Raw genomic sequence first — 22,055 nt, forward strand, 5'->3', positions numbered from 1 at the left:
TACATTACTAAATGGAAGACATCTGTGAGAGCAAGGCACTTCCAGTGGACAGAGCATCTTGTCAATGAAAACCTCATCAGGCCAGAGTGAAGAAGGAAGAAACACAAGCAGTCTATGCAGTTCAGATGGAAGGAAGATGAGAATGTCTGATCCCTTCCTTCCGCAATGGCTCTAAACCAAAAAGGATGGTGTGGTGGGCAAGTCACACAATCTGCTGAATGTTAGTGTTGGAAAGGCTGGATTCATCCAACTCCCTCACTCAACAGACGGGGAAATGGAGGCTAAGTGCTATGTAGGCACAAGAGAGTATCTCCAAGTAACTCAGGGTGGAGATGGTGGGGAGCACAGAGTTACACAAACAGGGGGTTCTAAGAAACAGGACTATAGAATCTTCTCTTTGGCTCCTGCTAGTCTCTTTCAAGATGGTACAGGGAGTAACTGCTTACCCTGGAGAAGCATCGGGATATAAAGAGAGCTAACGGCTTTGAAGTTAGACTTCTATTCAAATCCCACCCTCTACCTTTCAATAGCTATGTAACTTTAGATAAATTACTGAGTCCTTCTAAATCGCGTTGACTTCATCTGTAAAACTGGAATAACAATACCATACTCAGCAAGATGTAAAATGCTTGTCAGCAAAATGCCTGGTGCACAGCAAATGTTCAAATGTGGTGACAATAACAACTGTCATTATTCCCCAAAGGACTCCTTGAGGCCTTTACTGTGATCCTGGAAGGGCCCCATTCCTGATTTCTTGATTGTTTAAAATTCAATGTTCATTCTGAAAAGCATGTATGTTCTGCTCTTCACTAGGGATGAGTAAACTTTTACTGTAGAGGCAAGATCGTAAATATCTCAGGTTTTGTGGGCCATATCGTCTTGGTTGCAACTGTTCAACTCTGGCACTGTAGTGTGAAAGCAGCCAGACAATACTTGAGTGGGCACAGCTCTATTCCCGTAAAACTGTAATTGCAGAAACAGGTGGTAGGGCCCACCAACCAGTTTGTCAATCCTCGCTCTCAAACCTTGCAACTTAAAGTACTCTCAGAACCAGCAGCATGTGCACCACCTGGGAGCTTGGTGGAAATACAGAATCTCAGCCCCACCCCCAGACCTGTTGAATTGGAATCTGCATTTTAACAAGATCACCCAGGTAATTCATGTGCACATTAAAATTTGGAAGTCCTAGAATTCAGCCTTAAAACTTGTTCATTTCATGTTTAAATAATTGACTCTGAAATATTTTTGCTAAACACATCCACTCTTCCCTAAGAGTAAGCTACAAATAAATTGCTCTTTAAAGTCATACATGGGGTTAATAATAGTCCTACATCCTGGGGAGAATTAAATGAATTAATGTATTTTTTTAAAAGTCATACTTACTTCAAACTTTTTACAGTAGGTCTCATTTTCTGAATCCTTTAACATCTTCTGTAGTTTTTTCTCTTGTAGAGTTAACCAGACCATAGCATCTTTCATCTTGCCCTGTAATTCACACACACATACATACACGCATTGAAAACTATCATAAACAGACTTAGTGATTTTTTTAAACAATAAAATTAACAACTGCAAACATCAATGAAATAATGCAATCATTACACACCCAATGACTCACTGTGCCAAAGAGGAATTTTGGGATTGAAACTAGCATCTGAAGTCAATGTGCTAAAGAAACAGGGCAAACAAGGCCCCATTTTTTTTGGCTTATTCATTTCTATTACTCTTCAATTTTAGAGAATATTATTCTAAATTATTTATTGACAGTAGGCATTTCAAAAAACTGCTTTCCAACAAATCTAAATAAATATTGCTTAATTCAAGAGACGTTCACATCCACTAAATACACTGGCATCAAAAATATCTTGAATATTTTAGAGATCCGAAAAATGATACTACTGAAGGTTTTGCTCATGCTATCATATAGAAGTGAGCAACAATTTTTTTTCTTTAAAATCTGGCTTAGGTGGTAAGCTTGCCTACATTTGGAAGCAAATTTTACTGCAGCAGGATAAAACAAAAGAAGTTACATCTGATTTCCACTCTCCTTTAATCTTCATTTGCTTTTGTTTTCCATTAAGCAAGAGTGTTTTCTATATATTTTTGCATCTGATTTCATGGATGGTTGAATTTTTTATTTTAATTTATAACACGAAAATTAATTGGAAAAGAGTAGCTCCTCAGCAGGTCAGAAATAAGTGAACTGAATTATAAGCCTGAGTCTCAGCTTGAGTCTCTCTTCCAGAGTCAGCAACAAGCTGGCTTGGTGCCTCAAACAGTTGGAAAAACATAGGCCTAAATTTGTCAAATAAAATGTTATAACATGACTACTTGTAAACATGTCTGAGAAAGTAGTTTAAATAAATTATAAAATAGTATTCAAAAACACTTTACAAATTCATAGCACTCATTTATCTTCATAGAAGCAGAAGGGTTTATTTTTAGCTCAGTGATTTTTATGAAATTTCCACCCACAATATTTTATGTAATTGACTAAAAGTCAAAGGAAAAATTGAATAATCAAATAGCAATCAAATGGTAACTCAAGAGTATTTCAACAAACAAGAGTTAAGAGTAAACACAATGCTTCCATTTATATAAATTATATGGTTCCGTTTGCATGAGGATAACAGGTAAAATGGAAATATGATAAAATTAGATTGTTGTGATGGTTGTATAACTACGTAAATGTATTAAAAATCATTGAACTGTACATTTTACATGGTTTAATTTTATGGTATGTAAATTGTATCTCAATAAAGCTGTTAAAAATTATAATAGACAAAAATGTGATAGCCCTAGAATTTTTTAAAAGCCTAACTTAATTTGTCCTATGTAATGCCTATCTAAAAGTTGTTTTAGATAATTCAGAAAAATTTAATAAATTACCACTTTTAGCTTAAAAAAAGAACACGCAAAACTAATCTACAGTGAGAGAAATTGGAATACTGGTTGCCTAAGGTAGGGAGTCCAGACAGCAAAGAGGCACAACAGAACATTCTAGGTAATAGAAATGTGTTACATGGTGATTAGACTATGGTTTACGTGGGTGTATGCAGTTTTCAAAACTCATAGAACTGCACATTTAAGTTCTGCATGCAAATTGTACCTCAATTTTAAAAATTAAACCATTAATAGAGTACGACAAAAATGAGCTTAAGAAAGACATACCTGAGCTTTCTCTCTCGTCCCAGGTACAGCCTTTGAATACTGCAGAAATTGTGCCACATAGGTCATGATTGACTTTTCATCAGGATCAACAACATCCACATCTGCAAGATATGCCACACTATCACTTAGCTACAGACGTGATTTACTGTAATTAATACTCAAGAACAGGCTGAGCCATAAGACAGCCTTGAAATGAATCAAAGAAGTCAACCAGCCATACAATCTCTGGTTGCTTGTCCTGGCTCCCAAGACTGTGCAGTGGCTAAGAGCTTAGATCTAGAGTCACACAGAGCTAGGATGAATCCTGGCAGAAGGACATGCAAAGCCTCAGTTCCACTGTGCATGTTGTATGTATGAGGGCATAAGCAGTAAGGGAGGGTGATAAGGAGAACATAAGCCTTCTTCCTTCTAGAGACACGGTACAGAAACTCCTCCAGGAGTGCAGGAACATACAGCAACTGGCATCCTTTCCTGGCACACTGGTCTCAGCATGTGTGCAGTAAAGCACTTCCAAAAATATACATTGTATGAAAGAGTTGACTAAGACATCCACAAGATTTTATTCATTCATTCATGGAACAAATATAAGCACTGAGAGCCTTCTTTCAGCCAAGTTTTGTGCTGCATTAACAGAGTCCATGGTGAAATACATTTGGAAAATGCCAAATTAAACAGTTTACAAAAACACTACAAATTCCTTAAACCCAGAACTTCTCTAGACATATAATAAATTAGGTAGATCACAAATCACAAAAAAAGGGATTGCAATATACCACAGACAAAATGAACACATAATTTTGGGATGTCTCTTGGTATGTTCCCAAAACAACCAAAGAAGATTATTGAAAGAAAAAAAATATTGTGTGTTTATTTACTAATTCAACAAATAACTCAACAAATAATTACAGACAGCCAATAAGCGCAGGTCACATCACAATCAGGGGCTACTGTACAGCTCAGTAATTCACTCATGAAAACAACTGAGGTCCAAAAAGGCTAAGTACCCATAGCAATGAACAAACCTCACCCCCATATCTTGGTTTCTAATGCCATTCTCCAATAAAAGGAACCAAGGCTCACTGGAGAAACAGCTGAATCCAGACTTGGGGAGGAAACACACAAGATGAACATGCATAATCTTATAGTGCCAAAAAGTAAGTAGGTGCCCAAAAACAGACAAGCAAACCCCACATTGCTGGGGATATGCCAAAGGAGCATAGGAGTCAACAGAAAGAACTCCCAATGGCCAAAACTTTGGCTTTAAATTTTTTTTCTAATTGGGCAATAAAGTAGTATTGATACAATCCAAAGTATAAACTAAAACAATCATGAGTCCATACTGATATAAATAAACGGTTGGATAAGTAAATAAAAGAGGGAGAATACACAAATCTCTTGTGCAGAAGAATTCTAAATAACTTATGTACTAGATAACCCGACCTCAAAGAAGGTGATAGAGACTTCCTTCCTAAGAGTACAGTATAACTGAGGTTAACTAATAAAGTAGAAATTCTTAATTTCATGAAATTTAATGAGGGTTTAAGTTAAACCCTCCAGGACTAAAATATAGTGCTGTCACGTTTGCTTATATATGGATACTATTTTCAAATCAACTTCACCCTGGACATTGCTTTAAAAAGAAAGAAACTTCTTTACCTTCTGGTTCCAGCAATTTGGGGATTTGCAATTCTCGTTCTGCAATTCTGAAGGCCTCTTTCAGATTGTCTTTGTTGGATCTATGCTTCACACTCTTCATGTCAATTAGGTCTGGTCGCAAGGCATGAATGACAGCCAAAAAAGCCATCCCATTTCTCCAGCTCGACTTAAAATCTGTCACACTGACAGACTCATACCTATCACAAGAGGACAAATACATGATAAATACTATTTAAAAGAATATATCAAAGCACCCCCACTACCTTTAACGGTAATTAAAACAAATTTGAGTGAATCAAATAAATCATAAATCACTCTAGGGCAATATTTTATTTTAATCTTGTGGTCAAATTCAAGTAAAATGCCAAGTTTGATGAGGCTCGCAACACTACAGAACATTGGTTCTCAAAGTGTGGCCCCTGGATTAGCAGCATCAGCATTCACCTGGGCTGCAAACACCAGAAACGAAAATCCTCAAACCTCTCCCCAGACCTCCTGAATCAAATTCGGAGATGAGCCTGAAATCTGTATCTTTAAAAGCCCTCCAAGTGACAATGATATTCACACAAGTTTAATGCTATTCATTCAATAATCTGTTGGCTCAAGACTGACTTTAGACATATAGGTAAGTTCCTTTCACTTGAAGAAACAATTTTCTTTCTCGCTGAAACAAAGTAAATGACATACTGTGCCAAATCAATGGCCAGTAGCTCATTGGATAAATAGACCTTATCACTCCTATGCTTAAAACAATACATCACAGATGAATGGCTAAACAAACTATGTTACGAGGTGTGACCACAAAATACAGTGAATGTTTAAATAAAAAAAAATTAATATAGTAAAAAACACATTGCCACCAATGCCCCTCAAAATATGCCCCCTTGCTTCAAACACAGTTATCCCACCATTCTTGCCCCTCTGTGAAGCAGTTCTGGAAGTCCTCTTTTGTGAGTGTCTTTAGTTGTGCTGTTGTGGCTGCCTCGATGTCCTGAATTGATTCAAAACGTTTACCTTTTATGGTCATTTTGACTTTGGGAAAGAGCCAGAAATCACACAGTGCCAGATCCAGTGAATAATGTGGATGAGGACACCCTGTAATGTTTTTATTTGACAGAAATTGCCATACCAGAAGTGATGTGTGACACAGAGCCTTTCTGTTGTGATCACAAAATACAGTGAATGCTGCTGCTGAGTGCCATCCAATGGAAAATCAGGGATCTTAAACATGGGAAGTGGCACATCAAATCTAAGTAACACTATGTGAAAGTTTCAACTTGTTTGGTGCAGTCGGGTGTGAGCTACAGTTGAAAGAAGGTGTGTTTTATTTATTTATTATTATTTTTTATTTTGTGTGAAATGTTTTGTTTTGTTTTTAATTTATTTTTTAAAACAATTGTTAGTAAAATTACATAGAAGAAGGTGTGTTTTAAAGTGTGCCATAAATCATCCTCCATCATGACAACGCTTCTTGCCACACATCGCTTCTGGTGTATGGCAATTTCTGTCAAATAAAAACATTTTGGTGTGTCCTCATCCACCTTATTCACCGGATCTGGCACTGTGTGATTTCTGGCTCTTCCCCAAAGTCAAAATGATTCAGGATATTGAGAAAGCCATGACAGCGCAACTAAAGACACTCACGAAAAAGGACTTCCAGAACTGCTTCAGAAAGTGGCAAGAATGATGGGATAACTGTGTTTGAAGCAAGCGGGAGTATTTTGAGGGGGATTAATGGCAATGTGTCTTTTACTGTAATAAACTTTTAATTTAGACATTCACCATATTGCTCACCTCGTATATACATGCAATGATATATTATTCAGCCCTAAAAAGGAACAACATTCTGACACATGCTACAACATGAAAGAACCTTGAAGATATTGTGCTGAGTGAAATAATCCAGTCACAAAAGGACAAATACTTCATGGTTCTACTCATTTAAGATACTTTGAATAGGGAAATTCATAATGAAAATAGACCCCTAGTTACCAGGGGCTGAGGGAGGAATGAGGAAGTTGTTTACCAGATACGGAGTTTTAGTTTTGCAAGATTAAAATTAAAGTTCTGGACATAGATAGTAGTCATGGCTGCAAAACAATGTGAATGCACCATATGCCACTAAACAGTACACATAAAAATGGTTAAATTGGCAAATCTTATGTGTATTTTATGATAAAAAAAAATTATTTGGAAAAAAAAGCCCATCGCAGCTTGTCATTGTATTTAGAATAACATTTCTCATTCGGGTCCACAAAGCCTTATAAGATTTTGCTCCCGCATACCTCTCATCCCTTTATATCTCTCCCTTACAATGCGGAAGTCACACTGCCCTCATTCCTGTTTCTTAATGGAATCCTTCTGCTTGGAAACTCTTTATCCCAGATCTTCATATACATGAAGCCTTCTCCTGCAAGTCCCAGATCAAAGGTCTCCTCCTCAGAAAGGTGCTCCATGGCCACCTAAGATAAAGGCAACGCTCTTCCTACCCTTAACATTCTCAGTCATCATAGGTCTGTCCTAACCTTATTGCCAACGGTAATTATATTGATTCATCTGTTTCCTGATGAGGGTGCAAAAGCACCTTGAGAGCAAGGGCTTTGTTTTCCTTGTCCATCCTGGTATACTCACCCCACACACAGTACCTGGCATATAAAGATGCCTAATAATTCTTTATTTCTCCTAAATGGCATCCCAGCAGTTGGTGAAAATGAAAAAGTAAATGTCTCCCAAGAACAGAAAACTTTTCTTTGTTTGAGCGCTAACTTCCCTTCAGCATCCCCACTTTGTAAAACGCATGCTCACTTGTCTCTTTGTTTCCTAACTGAGCTCTGAGGTTCTAAATAATGGGGAGGTGGTCTTTTAATCTAATCATATACAGCTCCTGGAGATAATTTTATGAATTGGTTACTTATTAACTTATTCATTCATTCATCCACTCAACACACATTTATGGAGCACCTACCGTGAACTCACATTATGCTTAGCTCTGGGGATTACATAGTCAATTAAGACATAGTTCTGACTTTTAAATAGCTCCCAGAGAGGTAAAACTTTTTGAATCTAAATGCACCTTCTGGATGCACAGGGGAATTGTGTCTGAAAAAAAGGATATTGAAAGACCACTTTATTTGCACACAGTAATTGGCCTCCTACACATTCAAGGAAGATTGAGGTAAGTCACCCAGGTGAATCCACCTTCTGGTCTTCAAAACAAGAGTGGCTGAGCTCATGAACTTCTACATTTGGAAGATTCACTATGACAGGAAGGGGGATAGTGAGCATTCTCTCTGTATGAGAGGGAACTGTTCAGGTAGGTGTTATACCCAGTTGGCCTGATTTTAGGACCTACCATAGAGGTCAGAAAGGTTATGTGGTGGATGCCATGTGTGTCTTCTCTGATCATAGCAAACTACTCACGTGGCACATTGCTCCTGAGCCCACAAGAGAAGAACCTTTTTTGCAGACATCTGCCATCTCTTTTGAGCTTTGGAGCATTTCTTAGCTGGACTTGAGGTAGGAGATGACTTGATCACACTCACATCGTCCAGGGAAGGTGGATTGTAATTACAAGAAAGAGTCCGGGCAAGTTCCTCAATCTAAGGAAGACACAATAGTTAACATATACAGAATCATAAGTCAGCAACATTGAAGCAAATTTATGGTCTTCAGCCCAAACGAGACCTAAGAAGCATCATGTAACAGTGACAGTTGACTTGTGGTAAAATGAGCAGTAGACAAATCCTTCAGTAACAGCATCTGTCATTTGGGGCTAACCTACTTTTCTATCAGTGGACATGGGTCATTCTTTGCCTTCACTCAGGCATGATGTTCCACTTTGCAGGCAAGCATCTATTCATCCCCTAAAGTGCTTACAGAGTGTTTTACTGGTGTTCAATGTCTGTCAATCAGAACTGAACTGAACTAAATTGAGCTCTTAGTCTAGAGTATCTTCAGAGACTGGGTCAATCAAAATGTATCTTTGATTATAAACCATTAAGAAACAAATCTACAGATAGAAAAAAATCAAAACACATGGACAGATAAATTGCAGGAAAGAAAAGAAATTTCCACTAATTATATGAAAAATAAACTTATCAGTCATCTAACAATCTAAATATATACAGCAAGAGGACAGTTTTTCATATATACCACAGGCAAAATTTTTTTAAGTTAACATCCAGTGATGGTAAGAGTATGAGAAACTGGATATTCATATATCCACAAAAATTGGTTCCGATTTTTTTGGAGAGCAATGTAATAACTACGGAAAACTTTAAATGATAAATCCATAAACATGGAAGTATACTTCTCTCAATAACTGACAGATTCACATGACAACCAATAATGGTAGATGTGACTACCACAATTAACAAACTTCATCTCATTGGCATACTCCATTGTACTTCAAATGGCAGAATAAACATTCTTTCCAAATGCGTATAGAATATTTACTAAAATTGACAATGTTGACTCTTTAAGCAAGCCTCAGCAATTTTCAGGGACTAAAATCAATCAAATTACATTCTCTGACCACATAAAAATTAAGCTGGAAATCAGTAATGAAGATATAACAAACAAAATCCCCAAATATTTGGAAATCAAGCAACAATTGTTATAGAGCCCATGGATCAAATAAGAAATCATAATGAAAATCAGAAAACATTTTGAACAGACCAGTAATGAAAATATTATATTCATGGATTAAAAGGTGCAATACGCATTTTTAATGTCAACTTTTTTCAAATTGTTATATATGCTCAATGCAATCCTCATTAAAATACCACCAGATTGTGTGTGTGTGTAAATTAACAAGTTATTTATAAAACTTATATGAAATCAACATGTTGTATACCTTAAACTTTCACAATGGCATATGTCAATTACGTCTCAATAAAAAAATTTTACATGCAAAGGGTAAAGAATAGCCAAGATAATCTTAAAGAACAAGTTGGACAACCACACTATCAGATATGAAGATTTACCATATAACCAAAGAAATTAATACAGTACAGTACTGGTGCCCTTGCACCCGTAATAATGGAACAGAATAGACAATCTTAAAATGTATGGTTAGTTGATTTATGAAGGTGACATTATAGTGCAGTAGGAAAATGATAGTCCTTTCAGTAAACAGTGTTGGGTCAACTGAATAGCCATACAGAAAGAAAGAAATCTTTATTGCTTTCAGATTGCATACTCAAAACAAAACAAAAATCAATTCATTCTTGAACGTCTGTAGATCTAAATGTAAAATATGAAACAATCAAGCTTTTGGAACTGTGCTTTCCAATATGATAGCCACGAGCCACATGTGGCTCTTTCAATTTAAATTAAATAAAAATTTTAAATTTAGTTCCCCAGTCATACTAGCTTCATTTCAAGTGTTCAATAGCCACAAGCGCCGCAGCGGCTAGTGGCTACTGTTTTGTACAGTACAGACACAGAACATTTCCATCACTGCAGAAAATCCAACTGGACAGAACTATTCTAGAAAATAATGTAAGAGAATATCTCCATGACATTGCCAAAGGGAAAGATTTCTTTAAAGGACATAAAACATACTACCCACCAAAAAAAAGAAGTTGATAAATTTGAACTCCATTAAAATTATAAATGTCTGTTCATTAAAGGATTAAAAAAGGCAAGCTACAAAGTCAAAGATACTGGTACTTTATGGATACCCAACAAAGGACTTACATCCAGAATTTATTTTAAAACTTCTATAAATCATTACACATAACAGCATAGCTAAAATAAAAAAAAATAAAAAAATTAATGCCAAGTATTAGTGAGGATTGGAGTAAGGAACTCTCAAACTCTGGTGACAATGTAAATCAGAGCAAGTCTGAAAAACTCTTTAGCAGTACCTACTAGAGCTGAAGATCACATGCTCTATGGCCCAGCAGTTCCATTCCTAGATACAGTCTAGGAGGGCTTGCACCACTAAAGGGCATATATTAGAATGTTCCTAGCAGCTTCATTCATAATAGTGAAAAACTGACATCATAAGTCCATCAACAGTAGAATGGTAAATGAGTTTTGGTATATTCATGCAATGAATGCTACATTCATAGACAGCAATGAAAAAGAGAGACCCAATGATCCACATTGAACAGGATGAATCTCACTGACACTGTTAAGTGAAATAAGTCAGATGCAAAAGGATATATAGTGTATGCAAGAGAATTCAGTTATAATTCCCTTTATATGGAGTTAAAGATGCTAAACTAATCAACGACAGAGATCAAAATAGTGGTTACCTTTAGTGAAGGAGGACAGAGACTGGGAGAAGACCTGGGCACTCTGGGATGCTAGCAATGTTCTGTCTTTTTATCTTTGGTTAAATGGTGGTTACATGGACGACTTGTATGTTATATTTCAGCAAAAGTTTATTTACAATATGAAAACAAAACCAAAAAAAGCTTTAACTTTGCAAACTTTACGGCCCAACAATTCCACTGCTACAGACTTGGCCCATGGAAATAGTTAAATCTGTATGCAAAAGTTTTATCTTAAGGGTAGTCTTTTTGGAATTGCTTACTGTCACAAAGATTGTAAGTATTCCGACTGTCCATTAATTACTATAGTACTTTACAATAAAATATCATGCTTCCATTAAAATATATATAAATTCAGAAGGACGTTAATTAGAACAGGTTGAAAAAGTATGAATAGCATGACCCCGTTTTAAGATATACGTATATGAATATACTTATTAATTCCTGCTGCATATATCATGAAGACTGCACACTAAATTATTTAAAGGGGTTAACTATGAGTGAGAGAACTATAGATGACTTTATTTTCTTTTATTACCTGTATTTAAATTTTAAATTATATTTCCAATACCCTAGAAAGTATAAAGAATATAATAAATGCCTATAAATGATCAAATTTTAACATTTTATCATATTTGGTTCCTATTTTTTTAAAGAAACAAAACACAGATACAGTTTAAGCCTGTCTTTCCCTCTCCAATTCCATTTCCTTCCTTTCCCAGAGGGAGAAAAACACAATCCTAAATTTGCTTTCCATCATTCTCATGCTTATCATTCTACTATAACTGTAAATGGAGGTATCCAGAAATGATATATAGTCTCATTTTATGTTTTAAATTTTATATAAATTAGTTATATTATTTTCTAGTTTTTCTAACATAAGCATTTGTTGCCCATATAATTTTTAAAATTATTTTTAAAGTAATTATGAGCTATAGAACATGTAACTTTCTGGATAGCTGCAAAAAAACCTACACTAATTCAGAATCCCAGGCCTGAAAGAATATATTTATCAGTTACAAGTGTCTAAAGCCAGGACTATGACTGTCTTATTTGCTGTGATTTTCTTGGTGTCCTAGCACAAAAGCTAGCACATAGTAGGTGCTCAAAAATATTTGTGGAATGAAATGCATCTATGGGTCAGTCTTGGGACAAAACTGGATGCTGCAGGATAAACAAAGGTCCTCAAAAATAGGGAGTTTAGTGGGTTAGTTTTCAATAATTTACTCCAGAAGCTTCCTACTCTCTTTTCTGCCAGAGTAAACAAATAATAATATGCAAAAATTTACCAGCCAGGTTCTATTCAGACTGGTGCTGCTATCATACATAATTCAGAATATCATAATTCAGCTTTCCATTTTCAATTGAAAAATAACATAAGTGGCAAAAGGTCTGCTACATATTTTCCACTTGTCAAGATTTCCAGAGTGTCCTATTTCTGGAAGAAGCTCAGGACTGAATCCAGAATCAAGTCACACTTACTGCATTACACTTGTTTCATACTGTGGTAATTAGAACAGAAATAATTTTCACATCATCGAACTACTTACATGAAAGTGCAGTATAATTTTCCAAATTAGGCCAAGAATAATGGATGGGTTTCCATCTACAATATCAGTAACATGAATATTTATTAGCTTGATCTGGAAAAAAAAAAATGCAGGTTAAAAGGAGAAATATTTCACAGTATTAGTCTCTCCAATAAATTTTCAGATGAAATTCATACTCACTGATTGGTTTTTTAGGAATGTCAGGGCATGTTCTATATTGCTTCTACACTGGAATGTATTAGATCCTTTATCTCGAGGCTATGAAATTCAAGCAAGATCTATTACTTAGAAATATGAATTTTTTTAAAAAGTCAACAAAAAGTTTCTTAATATTATTTTAAGAGCTTACCAACTGTTGTCCCGAGAGCACTTCTAGCAGGTCCAGGAGGACATGCCCCTTTTTAATGTCTGTGAATAGGTCTGATATAACTGAGGGAGGAGTGTGCTGCAAAGATCACAAGAAAAATAATCTCAAACTTTGGTCTGAAAACACAATACCTGTAAGAATCTCACAAATGTGGTTTGTGTCTTTGCAGAAGCTAAGATTTGGTAGTAATTTTCTTGTTACTTAACAGAGTGATAGAAAACATACAAAATTCATATCAAAACATAAGTAGTGAACTTAATTTATCTAAGGGCAAATTTCCAGTAACACAACACTCTTTCAGCTTTCACTGAGAGCTTAAAACCTGGGCATAGAAGTGCCATTCAAGACATTCAGAATCAGCCAGTAGTAACCCATTTGAGAAGCAGATTACATTTCTGGAGTAACTCGTTTATGAATCTACCCTTTTCAGAATCACGAGCATTGTGTTGGGATGGGTGGACTGTCAGAAGCAGCTCATTCATTTTGTATCTAGGTTATTCCAGGCACTTGGCATCACTGAGAGGAAGGGCGGCACAGTGATTAAGATCAAGGTCCCTGGGTCCAGACTGCCTGTGTTTGTATCCCAGCACTATCACTTACAAGCTGTGTGACCTTGGGCAAGTCACATAACTTCTCTGTACCTTAGTTTCCTTCTGTAAACAGGAATACTACTATCTATCTTGTGGGGCTGTTGTGAAATCAGTGAAATGTAATGAGTAGTCAGTACAGACAGTCCCCAACTTCTGATGGTTTGACTTACGATTTTTCGACTTTACAACGATGTGAAAGCGATACGCACTGGAGAAATTATATTTCACATTTTGAGTTTTGATCTTTTCCTGGGCTAGTGTATGCGGTAAGATACTCCCTCGTGATTCTGGACAGAGGCAGCCACCACAGCTCCCAGTCAGCTACACAATCACAAGGGTAAATAACCAATACCCTACAGTGTATTCATTGTGTTAGGTGATTTTGCCCAACTGTAGGCTAATACAGGTGTTCTGAACACGTTTAAGGTAGGTTGGGTCGACCTATGATGTTTGGTAGGTTAGGTGTAGTAAATGCATTTTCGATGTATATTTTCCACTTACAATGGGTTTATTGGGATGCAGTAACCTCATCGTAAGTCAAGGAGCACCTGTACTTTTAAAGGCCTTAGAACAGGATCTAACACATACCACTCAATTTATATGAATCACCATTATTACTATTATCTACTTGATAAAAGATTTGTTGCTGCTTTAAATATTTTTATAGCACTGTCTCCCATATCTTTAACAAAAGGGCCCTTTTTGTGTGTTAGAAAAGAATAACAAATATATGAAAACAAGATCAAGGTGACATTCACCACATTCTTTCAACATTTTACACATCACCAGTACTATTCTGGGGACCCAAACTAAGGAGTGGGATAAGTAACTTAAATAAATTTATAGCTTAATTTGCTTTTTTTTTTCCTCACCTTTGCCAACTGTGAGTTTATCCAGCAGGTGAAAGTTTTCTTCTGAGTGTCTTCCTGTTCAGCTATTTGAAAAAGACAATAGCAGTTATAAAACAAGAAGCCTCAGAAACCACGTAAACATATCAAAGCTTCAAAAGTCTGTCACTCTGGGTATATGTGTGTGTTTCACAATCTTACAAACCTTCCAGGACTTAGTCTGAATTCCAGACGTGTTCAAGAGTGTTTTGGAAACAGCGTGTTGATGTGAGATATTTTTTAAGGTCACAGGTTAGCTGACAAGAGACAATGGTTTGTAACACTTTTTACTGACAAAAGAATTAAGTCCCTACATGGCCTTGACAAGGTATACAAGGAACCGTAAGCAAAGAGAAGAGTTCCTAACCCAGAAGGACTTGTAGTCTAATCCAACGCCATGCAATGCTTGAAGATAAACCCCAGAACATCTGGAGATGTTTCAAACGGCTCATAAAGTCGTGGCAGCTTAGTCTTGACATTTATCATGAGTATTTATCACGGAGAATATATTGCCACTGAATTAACTGTAAATGAACCACAATTAGAGCCAAAGAGACCTGGGTTCCTGCCTTTTACCAAGTAGTGATGTTGAACAGTTTTCCTCGTGGACTAAGGTAAGAGGCACTCACCGCTAGAGACCGTTAATGATTCATTTAAAGTGAATGGACTCTGACACATAGTGGACCCATGAGCAATGTTAGCTTTCACTCTTATTAATCAGGCAGGAGTCAAGGAAAGATCTGAACATTCAGAGTGTATCTTCCCTTCCTCCCCAGAGCAGGAGTGGACCCCACACAGACACCATGCTCCCTCTGGCCTCCTACAGCCTCAGCTTCACCACACATCCTCAGCTGAGGCCAAGGCTTAGCCCTGCAACAAACACTGACTGTCCACTTTCCCAGCTCTCCTCACCCTGCTGGACTGGGAGAAGAGCAAGCCCAGACACCCACTCTTCTCTGCACCTAATGTTCAGAGCCTTGTCACCACCACCCACCTTGAGGTCACCAGGTCTCATCTTACTATGACTTTATTCCTGTTTATGTCCATGCACATACATACTGCGCGAGCGCGCATACACACACACACACACACACACACACACACACACACACACACACACACACTGCAGTCCCCCTCAATACTCTTACTCTAATTTCCATAAGACTCTGCACATCTCCCAATATTTCTCATTTCCCACCTCTTCTTAACTCCTGAAACCCTTTCACTGATGTTGAAATCCATACACAACATCAGCATAACTCCCTGTGTACCCACCACCCTCTCTGGGTAGGCTTTGCCTTTCTGCTCTAATTGAAACCTGGCCCTCCTGAGAACTCGGCTTTCCCCGCAGTGGTGACGGTACCTTCTCTTACAGATCTCAGACTACTGGTTCCTTGCTCCTCACAGCTATTTCCAGATCCTTTTCTACTCTCTTTGTACCTGAAATGCTCCAGTTTGACTATGTCATCAGATTATCCCCAATGTTACAGTCATCTACTTACTTCTGTCATTCCTCATCTTTTCTCAAAGGTTTTAGCTCCTTCCCCACTGCCACTCTCTCCAATACAACTCCTGTCTAATTCTTGGCAAATTCAATATACATACTGATGAACCTTCCAACCTCCTGGCCTCTCCATTTCTTGAATTCTTCTTCTCCAATAAACTTGTCTTCTGCCCTGCCTCAACCACTCACTGTCATGGACGCACCCCAGACATTGTTACTACCACGTTTTCCTGAAAATAAGACTGGGTCTTATATGAATTTTTGCTCCAAAAGATGCATTAGGGCTATGGTCAGGGGCTGTCATCCTGAAAAATCATGCTAGGGCTTATTTTCGTTAGGTCTTATTTTTGGGGAAGCAGAGTAATAACCGCAACTCCCCATAATCTCGATTTCGTGCATCCCCATCTCTGAACATCTTACCTTTTCAGTTCATTCCCTCTAGTGCTCCAACTCCAGCAATCCTTAGTGACCATCGGCAATTCCAAGACTTTGATTCTGCCAGCTTTATACTATCCCTCACCCACTAGATAGCCTTCCTTCCATCCTTATCCAAATTCCATAATCCATTATGACAAACATCTCCCTTGCACCTCTCATTTTGTTGGGAATACATGGCACCTCATCACTTCTCTCTGCTCACTCAGACCTACACATATGCTGCTGAATGTGGCTGGAAGAAAATGGCTGACGGGTCTTACCATCATCCCCAGCTGGGCCCTCAGTGCTGCCTGGCAGTCAGACTCTAGTCCCACTCCCCTAAACAGCAATTTCACACCTTTTCTTTCTTTCTCAAACTTCCAACACCGCCTCTTCCCTACCGTCAGCTAAGATGGTGCTTCCCAGGACAATGAAAGAATCATGCATCCCCTCCTCTAATAACCTATCGCAGTGCTCTGCCTCCAACCCGTGAGGATGGATGAACTAGCCTTGCTCAGACCTAAAACCAATCCCTTCACTCATTCATCAGATCCCATCCTTTTGAAGCCACTCAAGGACATTGTGCTCCTCTCTCACCCTCTTTTTCCCTCTCTCAGACTCTTCCCATCAGTATAGATCCATGGTATTAATTCATGCATCTAAAAACAGTAACAAAAACAAACTTCCTTGACTCCAGTTCCCCATCAGCTACTGCTGCATTTGTCTGATGCCCACTGTGGCAAAACTCCTCAACTAGAGTTGTCTATGTTCACTGTCTCCAGGTCCAATCCTCCTTCTCTTTTAACAGAACCCACACCAATTAGGCCCTCATCATTCCACTCTCTCACCAAGGTCACCATGAATCAAGGTCATCATTAACTAATCACTAAAACCAATAGTCGATTCTCAGCCTTCATCTTTCTGGAGCAATCAGCAGCCTCCAATACAGAAGATCACTCCCTTCTCCTCCTTCCAGGACCCTACACTCTCCATCTCCCTCCTACACCACAAGCTGGCTTCTCTCCTTCTCTCACACTTTATATCAAATGCCTCAAGAAGTCCTCTTAGGTCCACCTTCAAAATATATTCAGGATATGACCATTTCACATTACCCCACTACAACCACCCTGGTCCCAGCCACCTCCACCTCTACCTGGATAACTGTAATAGATTCCTAACAGGTCTCCCTTCTATCCTTGCCCTCTAAATACTGTTCTCAGCACAGCAGCCAGAGTGATATGGCTAAAATGTTAACTCAGATCAGGAAGTCCCTTTGCTCAAAACCCTGCAAGGACTCCTCACTTCACTCATATGTTGGCTACAAGTCCAAACACCGTCTGCCCCGACTTGCTCATTGTACTCCAACCACTCTAACCTGACTGTTTTTCTCAGACTCCCCAGACACATTCCTACCTTAGGGCTTTTGCACTAGCTGTTCTTTCTTTCAGGGATGCTCTTACTACAGATATCCCCACAAGCCTAATTCCTTCATCCCCTTCAAATCTTGGCTCAAATAGCATCTCATCCGTACGATCTATCCTGACCATCTTATTTAAAACTGGAACACCCCAACTCCAGCTGGTTTTTTCTACAGTACTTATCACTATTTCACATTCCATGCAAGTTATATATGTAGTACGTTTACTATGAATGCCTTGCTCTCCTCCCAAGAGAACGTAAAATAAGCACCACACAAGCAAAGTTGGTTTGCCTGTGATATATTTTGGGTGCCTAGAAAAGCCTGGTCCAGAGCAGACTCTAAATAAACATTTACTGAAAGAATAATAATAATTTTGCTAATTATTATTGTTAGATTTTGTATACTGTACTGAGGTCAAATCTACCTGTATGCATTTACATTCCTTTTTCTAAAAGTTGTCTGTTCCACCTTCGAATGTTCTACCTTCCTTTGACTCCTCCCATTTCCTGTTATTAATCTCTTAACACAGTTGTAACAGACTGAAATAGCTGGTATGACATCTGATTTGAGTTCTCGAAAGTTTTTTAAATTAATGAGACTTCAGGTTAAGAAATAGAAGAGAATCTGAGTAAGTGGAATTTTCGGGTGTTTACAATTGTTTAGTAAGTACTGTGACTGATTAGAGACTAAAAATACATTTTGCCTCATTGGATCTTTTTCCATCCTTTTTAAACCCATTTCATTTTTTCCTGTATTACCAATTTCAATTACTTATAGCCCAGTGACTTACACATTATAGGGTGTTCAGTAATTGCTTGCTGAACTGAATTCAGTTCTGACCAGCCATTTGGATAGCTCGGGCTTTCAAGGGTCATTTCTGTTTGATATAATTCTCATTTAACAAAAGAATTATAAAGGTCACAATTTTGTTCTATAATTCAAAATGCTACTAAACCTTCTGGAATCTTTGAGATATGTGTTCATTGTTATTTCCTCTAGTATCAGTAGTCGATAAAACAATCATTTTTAAACATCTACTGATGCTTCCCTAAAAGAGTACTGACGGCTAACTTTGTTTCTCAATGAAAAACTAGAGAACATGATTTTATGATTCCAGGATCAAATTACATGCATATAATATGCATTAATCAAGACCATGTATACAAGCAAGGAGGGAGCTACCCATAAGTATAACAATAAAGCAGAAATTCAAAACAAACAGCAACAGAAAACACCAAAATGACTCTCTTCTTACTGTTAAGGGATTGAGAAAGATTTTTCTTTCTAGGTGATAAAATGTGAAAAAGAAACTAATCAAGAATAATACTATTGGGTTCAGAAGATAAGAGTCTGCACTAACTTTAAGGAGATTATAGGGGGTAAAAAAGGCGGGGCGGGGCACTTTTTAAAATAACCATGGAGGGGGTGAAACGCTGATACAAAACTGAGTGCAAAAAGAGCATTATGTGCCTATGGAGTTTTAGTAACCCATGTGCACCTGGAAACCTCAGTCATTCCGAAGTATTTCCAAATAAAATGAGGAGTCATTTCATTTCCATGTGATGCTGGACAAAGGGTTCTTGGTGCTAGAGTGAACTGAGGGCTGTGAACTTTCCTAGGCTGAGAAAACAGGCAGCAAAACTGGGGCTCGAACGAGACTGTTCAAATTGGAGCACCTGGTCTAATAGGAGGGTGGCCTGCGGAATACCCCTTGACAGGAACATAAATTTAACATAATCAAAAATGTTCCAGTGAAAATCTTAAGCTATCCCTGTCCTAATTTGATTAAAATCTAATAGAAACGAGGGTTAAATGATAAGAAGAGCAGTCATATCAAATCCCTACCCAGTACTCTCCAGGTAGCAAACGAAACGGTGCACAAATGAAACCTTCAGGAAAGAATTTAGAAAGAAAACTTTCGTGGCTTTTAACTAACTCATTGTCCAAACTTAGAGAATACCTCGTCATCCTGGAAATCAGAACCCTTCAAATTCAACAAGGACGCTTTGCTAATGGCAAACAAAGATCTCCTCGATGCAATTAAACACCTTTGTAGCAGCTGAATTAAATGGTCTCATACGTGCCATTTCATTTATCCCTTGACACACTTCTCTCACATTTTCATACTGGCTTATCCCTGAAAAGCGTATTCATTCAATAGGAACCACAGCCAAATAGCTCACCCTATGGCAGGATAAGTAGCCTTTTGTTCTTTTCAAAGCCTGAGCCATTGGGGGAAAAATAATTGAGAGCCACATGCTTTAAAGCAACTTAATTTGAGTGGGTGAGATTTATTTCTTTAACTGTTAGTTTTTCATTTAATTTCCAGGGTAACTTTCTAATAATAAAATTCTTCTCAATATAGCATGTAGAGAATAGGACCTATTAATCAGCAAGTGTTAGGGGCAGAGAGAGAGAGAGAGAGAGAGAGAGAGAGAGAGAGAATAAAATCTATCACAATGATGAGTTTCTTAAAATACTAAGGAATTGAGAATGAGAAATTCTCTATCCAGATTGTTAAAGCAAATAAGAAATACACATAATGTAGGAAAATATAGCCAGTGAATTTTATTCAGGTCTATATAAGTATCCTTGATTATCATTGTTAGAAAATATCTGACTGAATTTGAGAAATGAAGCATAGAAAGAAAAGATTTTCTCTAGGTATCATTACCATAAAAATAGATTTAATCCCTGAGTCTGTTCTTATTCAATATGCCTTTTGTGAGCTGGCAACTCACATCCTTAGCTGGAAGGGAATTTAAATGAAAACAAATTGACTTAAGCGCAATTAAAGAGTATGAATTTTAAATTTATTATAAAGCTCATTATAAAACTACCCTGGCTACTGGGTCTTAGCAGAAGGTCCAACTACACAGAAGTTCATCTAAAATGTTGACTCCAGCAGTCCTCCCAGGTAGTAAGAGTTCCAAAGCAGTTACCCCAGGCATGAGAATCACCAGTTTATGTTTTCACTTAAGCATAGTGCAATGCTTTATTACGATGGGCCTTCTCCAAGAATGCTGTCTACTACATGAGGTCCTGGAGGAAGCTTTGCAATCTCCTTTTATCCAGTAATTTCTCTTCTTCCCTTTCTAATATTGGCTTATTGAGAACAGGCTTACTGCAAACGTCCCCAGATTCATTACCTTGACCTTTCACTCTCCTCATTAAAATCTTTTCATCGTTCCCTAATTCATTAATGAATTATAAATTCTTAGCCTAACATTCTAGGTCATTCATAATTTGACTCCAATCTACCTTTTCCTGACTCATCTCCCACAACTTCACTACTCATGGCCTATTTCTCTACCCAAACTAGAAGAGCTACAACTCCCCAATTAAGTTTCACTCTTTCCTCCACTGCCATGTTATATACCCTCTGAAATGGCCAATCCTCCTGTCTCTACATTTATAGAAACCCCATCACCCAGCGCAATGCACAGGGTGGGCAAACAATGTTTGTTAAAATAAGACATATTCTGTTCAAATGCCCCCTTACCTAAAAGTTTAAGAGAAAAGATCTCTTCTGGCTCTGGCCTCCCACAATACTTTGTTGGATCTTTTCTCATTATTATTACTATTAGTAAGTAACATATAATCCCCAGAAAACATTTTCTTTCAAACAGTAACAGAAATTAAGAGTTAATTTTAACTTTCCCCAACCCCGCCCTCCACCATTTCCTTCCCCAGAGACAACATTAATTAACAGTTTCCTGCTCATCTTTCTAGATTAAACATGCAAAGGACATAAATTCCAAAGGACAAGGATTTGTTTTGATTGGTCACTGGGTCCCTAACTCCTAGAATAATACCTCACAAGAAGACACTCAGTTAATATTTGTTGAATGAATGAATGGATATGTATGCAAATTAAATGAATATACATGATACAGTTTCAATTTTTAAGTTAATAACTCAAAAAGCAGAGACTTAGGTATACTATTTAAAGTTAAAAAGCATCTGCTAAACAATAAGAAATTTTTTAAAAGGCGATTTTAACCTTCCAAATTACTGAAAGGAAGAAAACTGTATCTAGCCAGTTAAAAGAACAAAAGGGATATACCATGTTCCCCCAAAAATAAGACCTAGCCGAACAATCAGCTCTAATGTGTCTTTTGGAACAAAAATGAATATAAGACCTGGTCTTATTTTACTATAAGAGCGGGGATAATATAATATAATATAACATAATGTAATGTAACATAATAT

General features: G+C 37.4%; 1 protein-coding gene across 6 annotated transcripts in view; it reads right to left on the reverse strand.

The window, feature by feature from the left end:
• SYNE2 (spectrin repeat containing nuclear envelope protein 2) overlaps nt 1-22,055 on the reverse strand; it is a 280,177-nt gene that overhangs the window by 199,269 nt on the left and 58,853 nt on the right. For all 6 annotated transcript variants that reach the window (XM_074327378.1, XM_074327381.1, XM_074327379.1 and 3 more), the window contains exons 3-10: nt 14,488-14,549; nt 13,008-13,103; nt 12,839-12,916; nt 12,659-12,751; nt 8,248-8,426; nt 4,828-5,024; nt 3,172-3,272; nt 1,384-1,485 (exon numbers count right to left, since the gene is read on the reverse strand). In XM_074327378.1, the coding sequence (XP_074183479.1) occupies nt 1,384-1,485; nt 3,172-3,272; nt 4,828-5,024; nt 8,248-8,426; nt 12,659-12,751; nt 12,839-12,916; nt 13,008-13,103; nt 14,488-14,549 (908 nt within the window). The remainder of the gene's footprint in view (nt 1-1,383; nt 1,486-3,171; nt 3,273-4,827; nt 5,025-8,247; nt 8,427-12,658; nt 12,752-12,838; nt 12,917-13,007; nt 13,104-14,487; nt 14,550-22,055) is intronic.

Source organism: Rhinolophus sinicus, linkage group LG03 (genome assembly GCF_036562045.2).
Source record: "Rhinolophus sinicus isolate RSC01 linkage group LG03, ASM3656204v1, whole genome shotgun sequence".
Taxonomy (NCBI): Eukaryota; Metazoa; Chordata; class Mammalia; order Chiroptera; family Rhinolophidae; genus Rhinolophus; species Rhinolophus sinicus.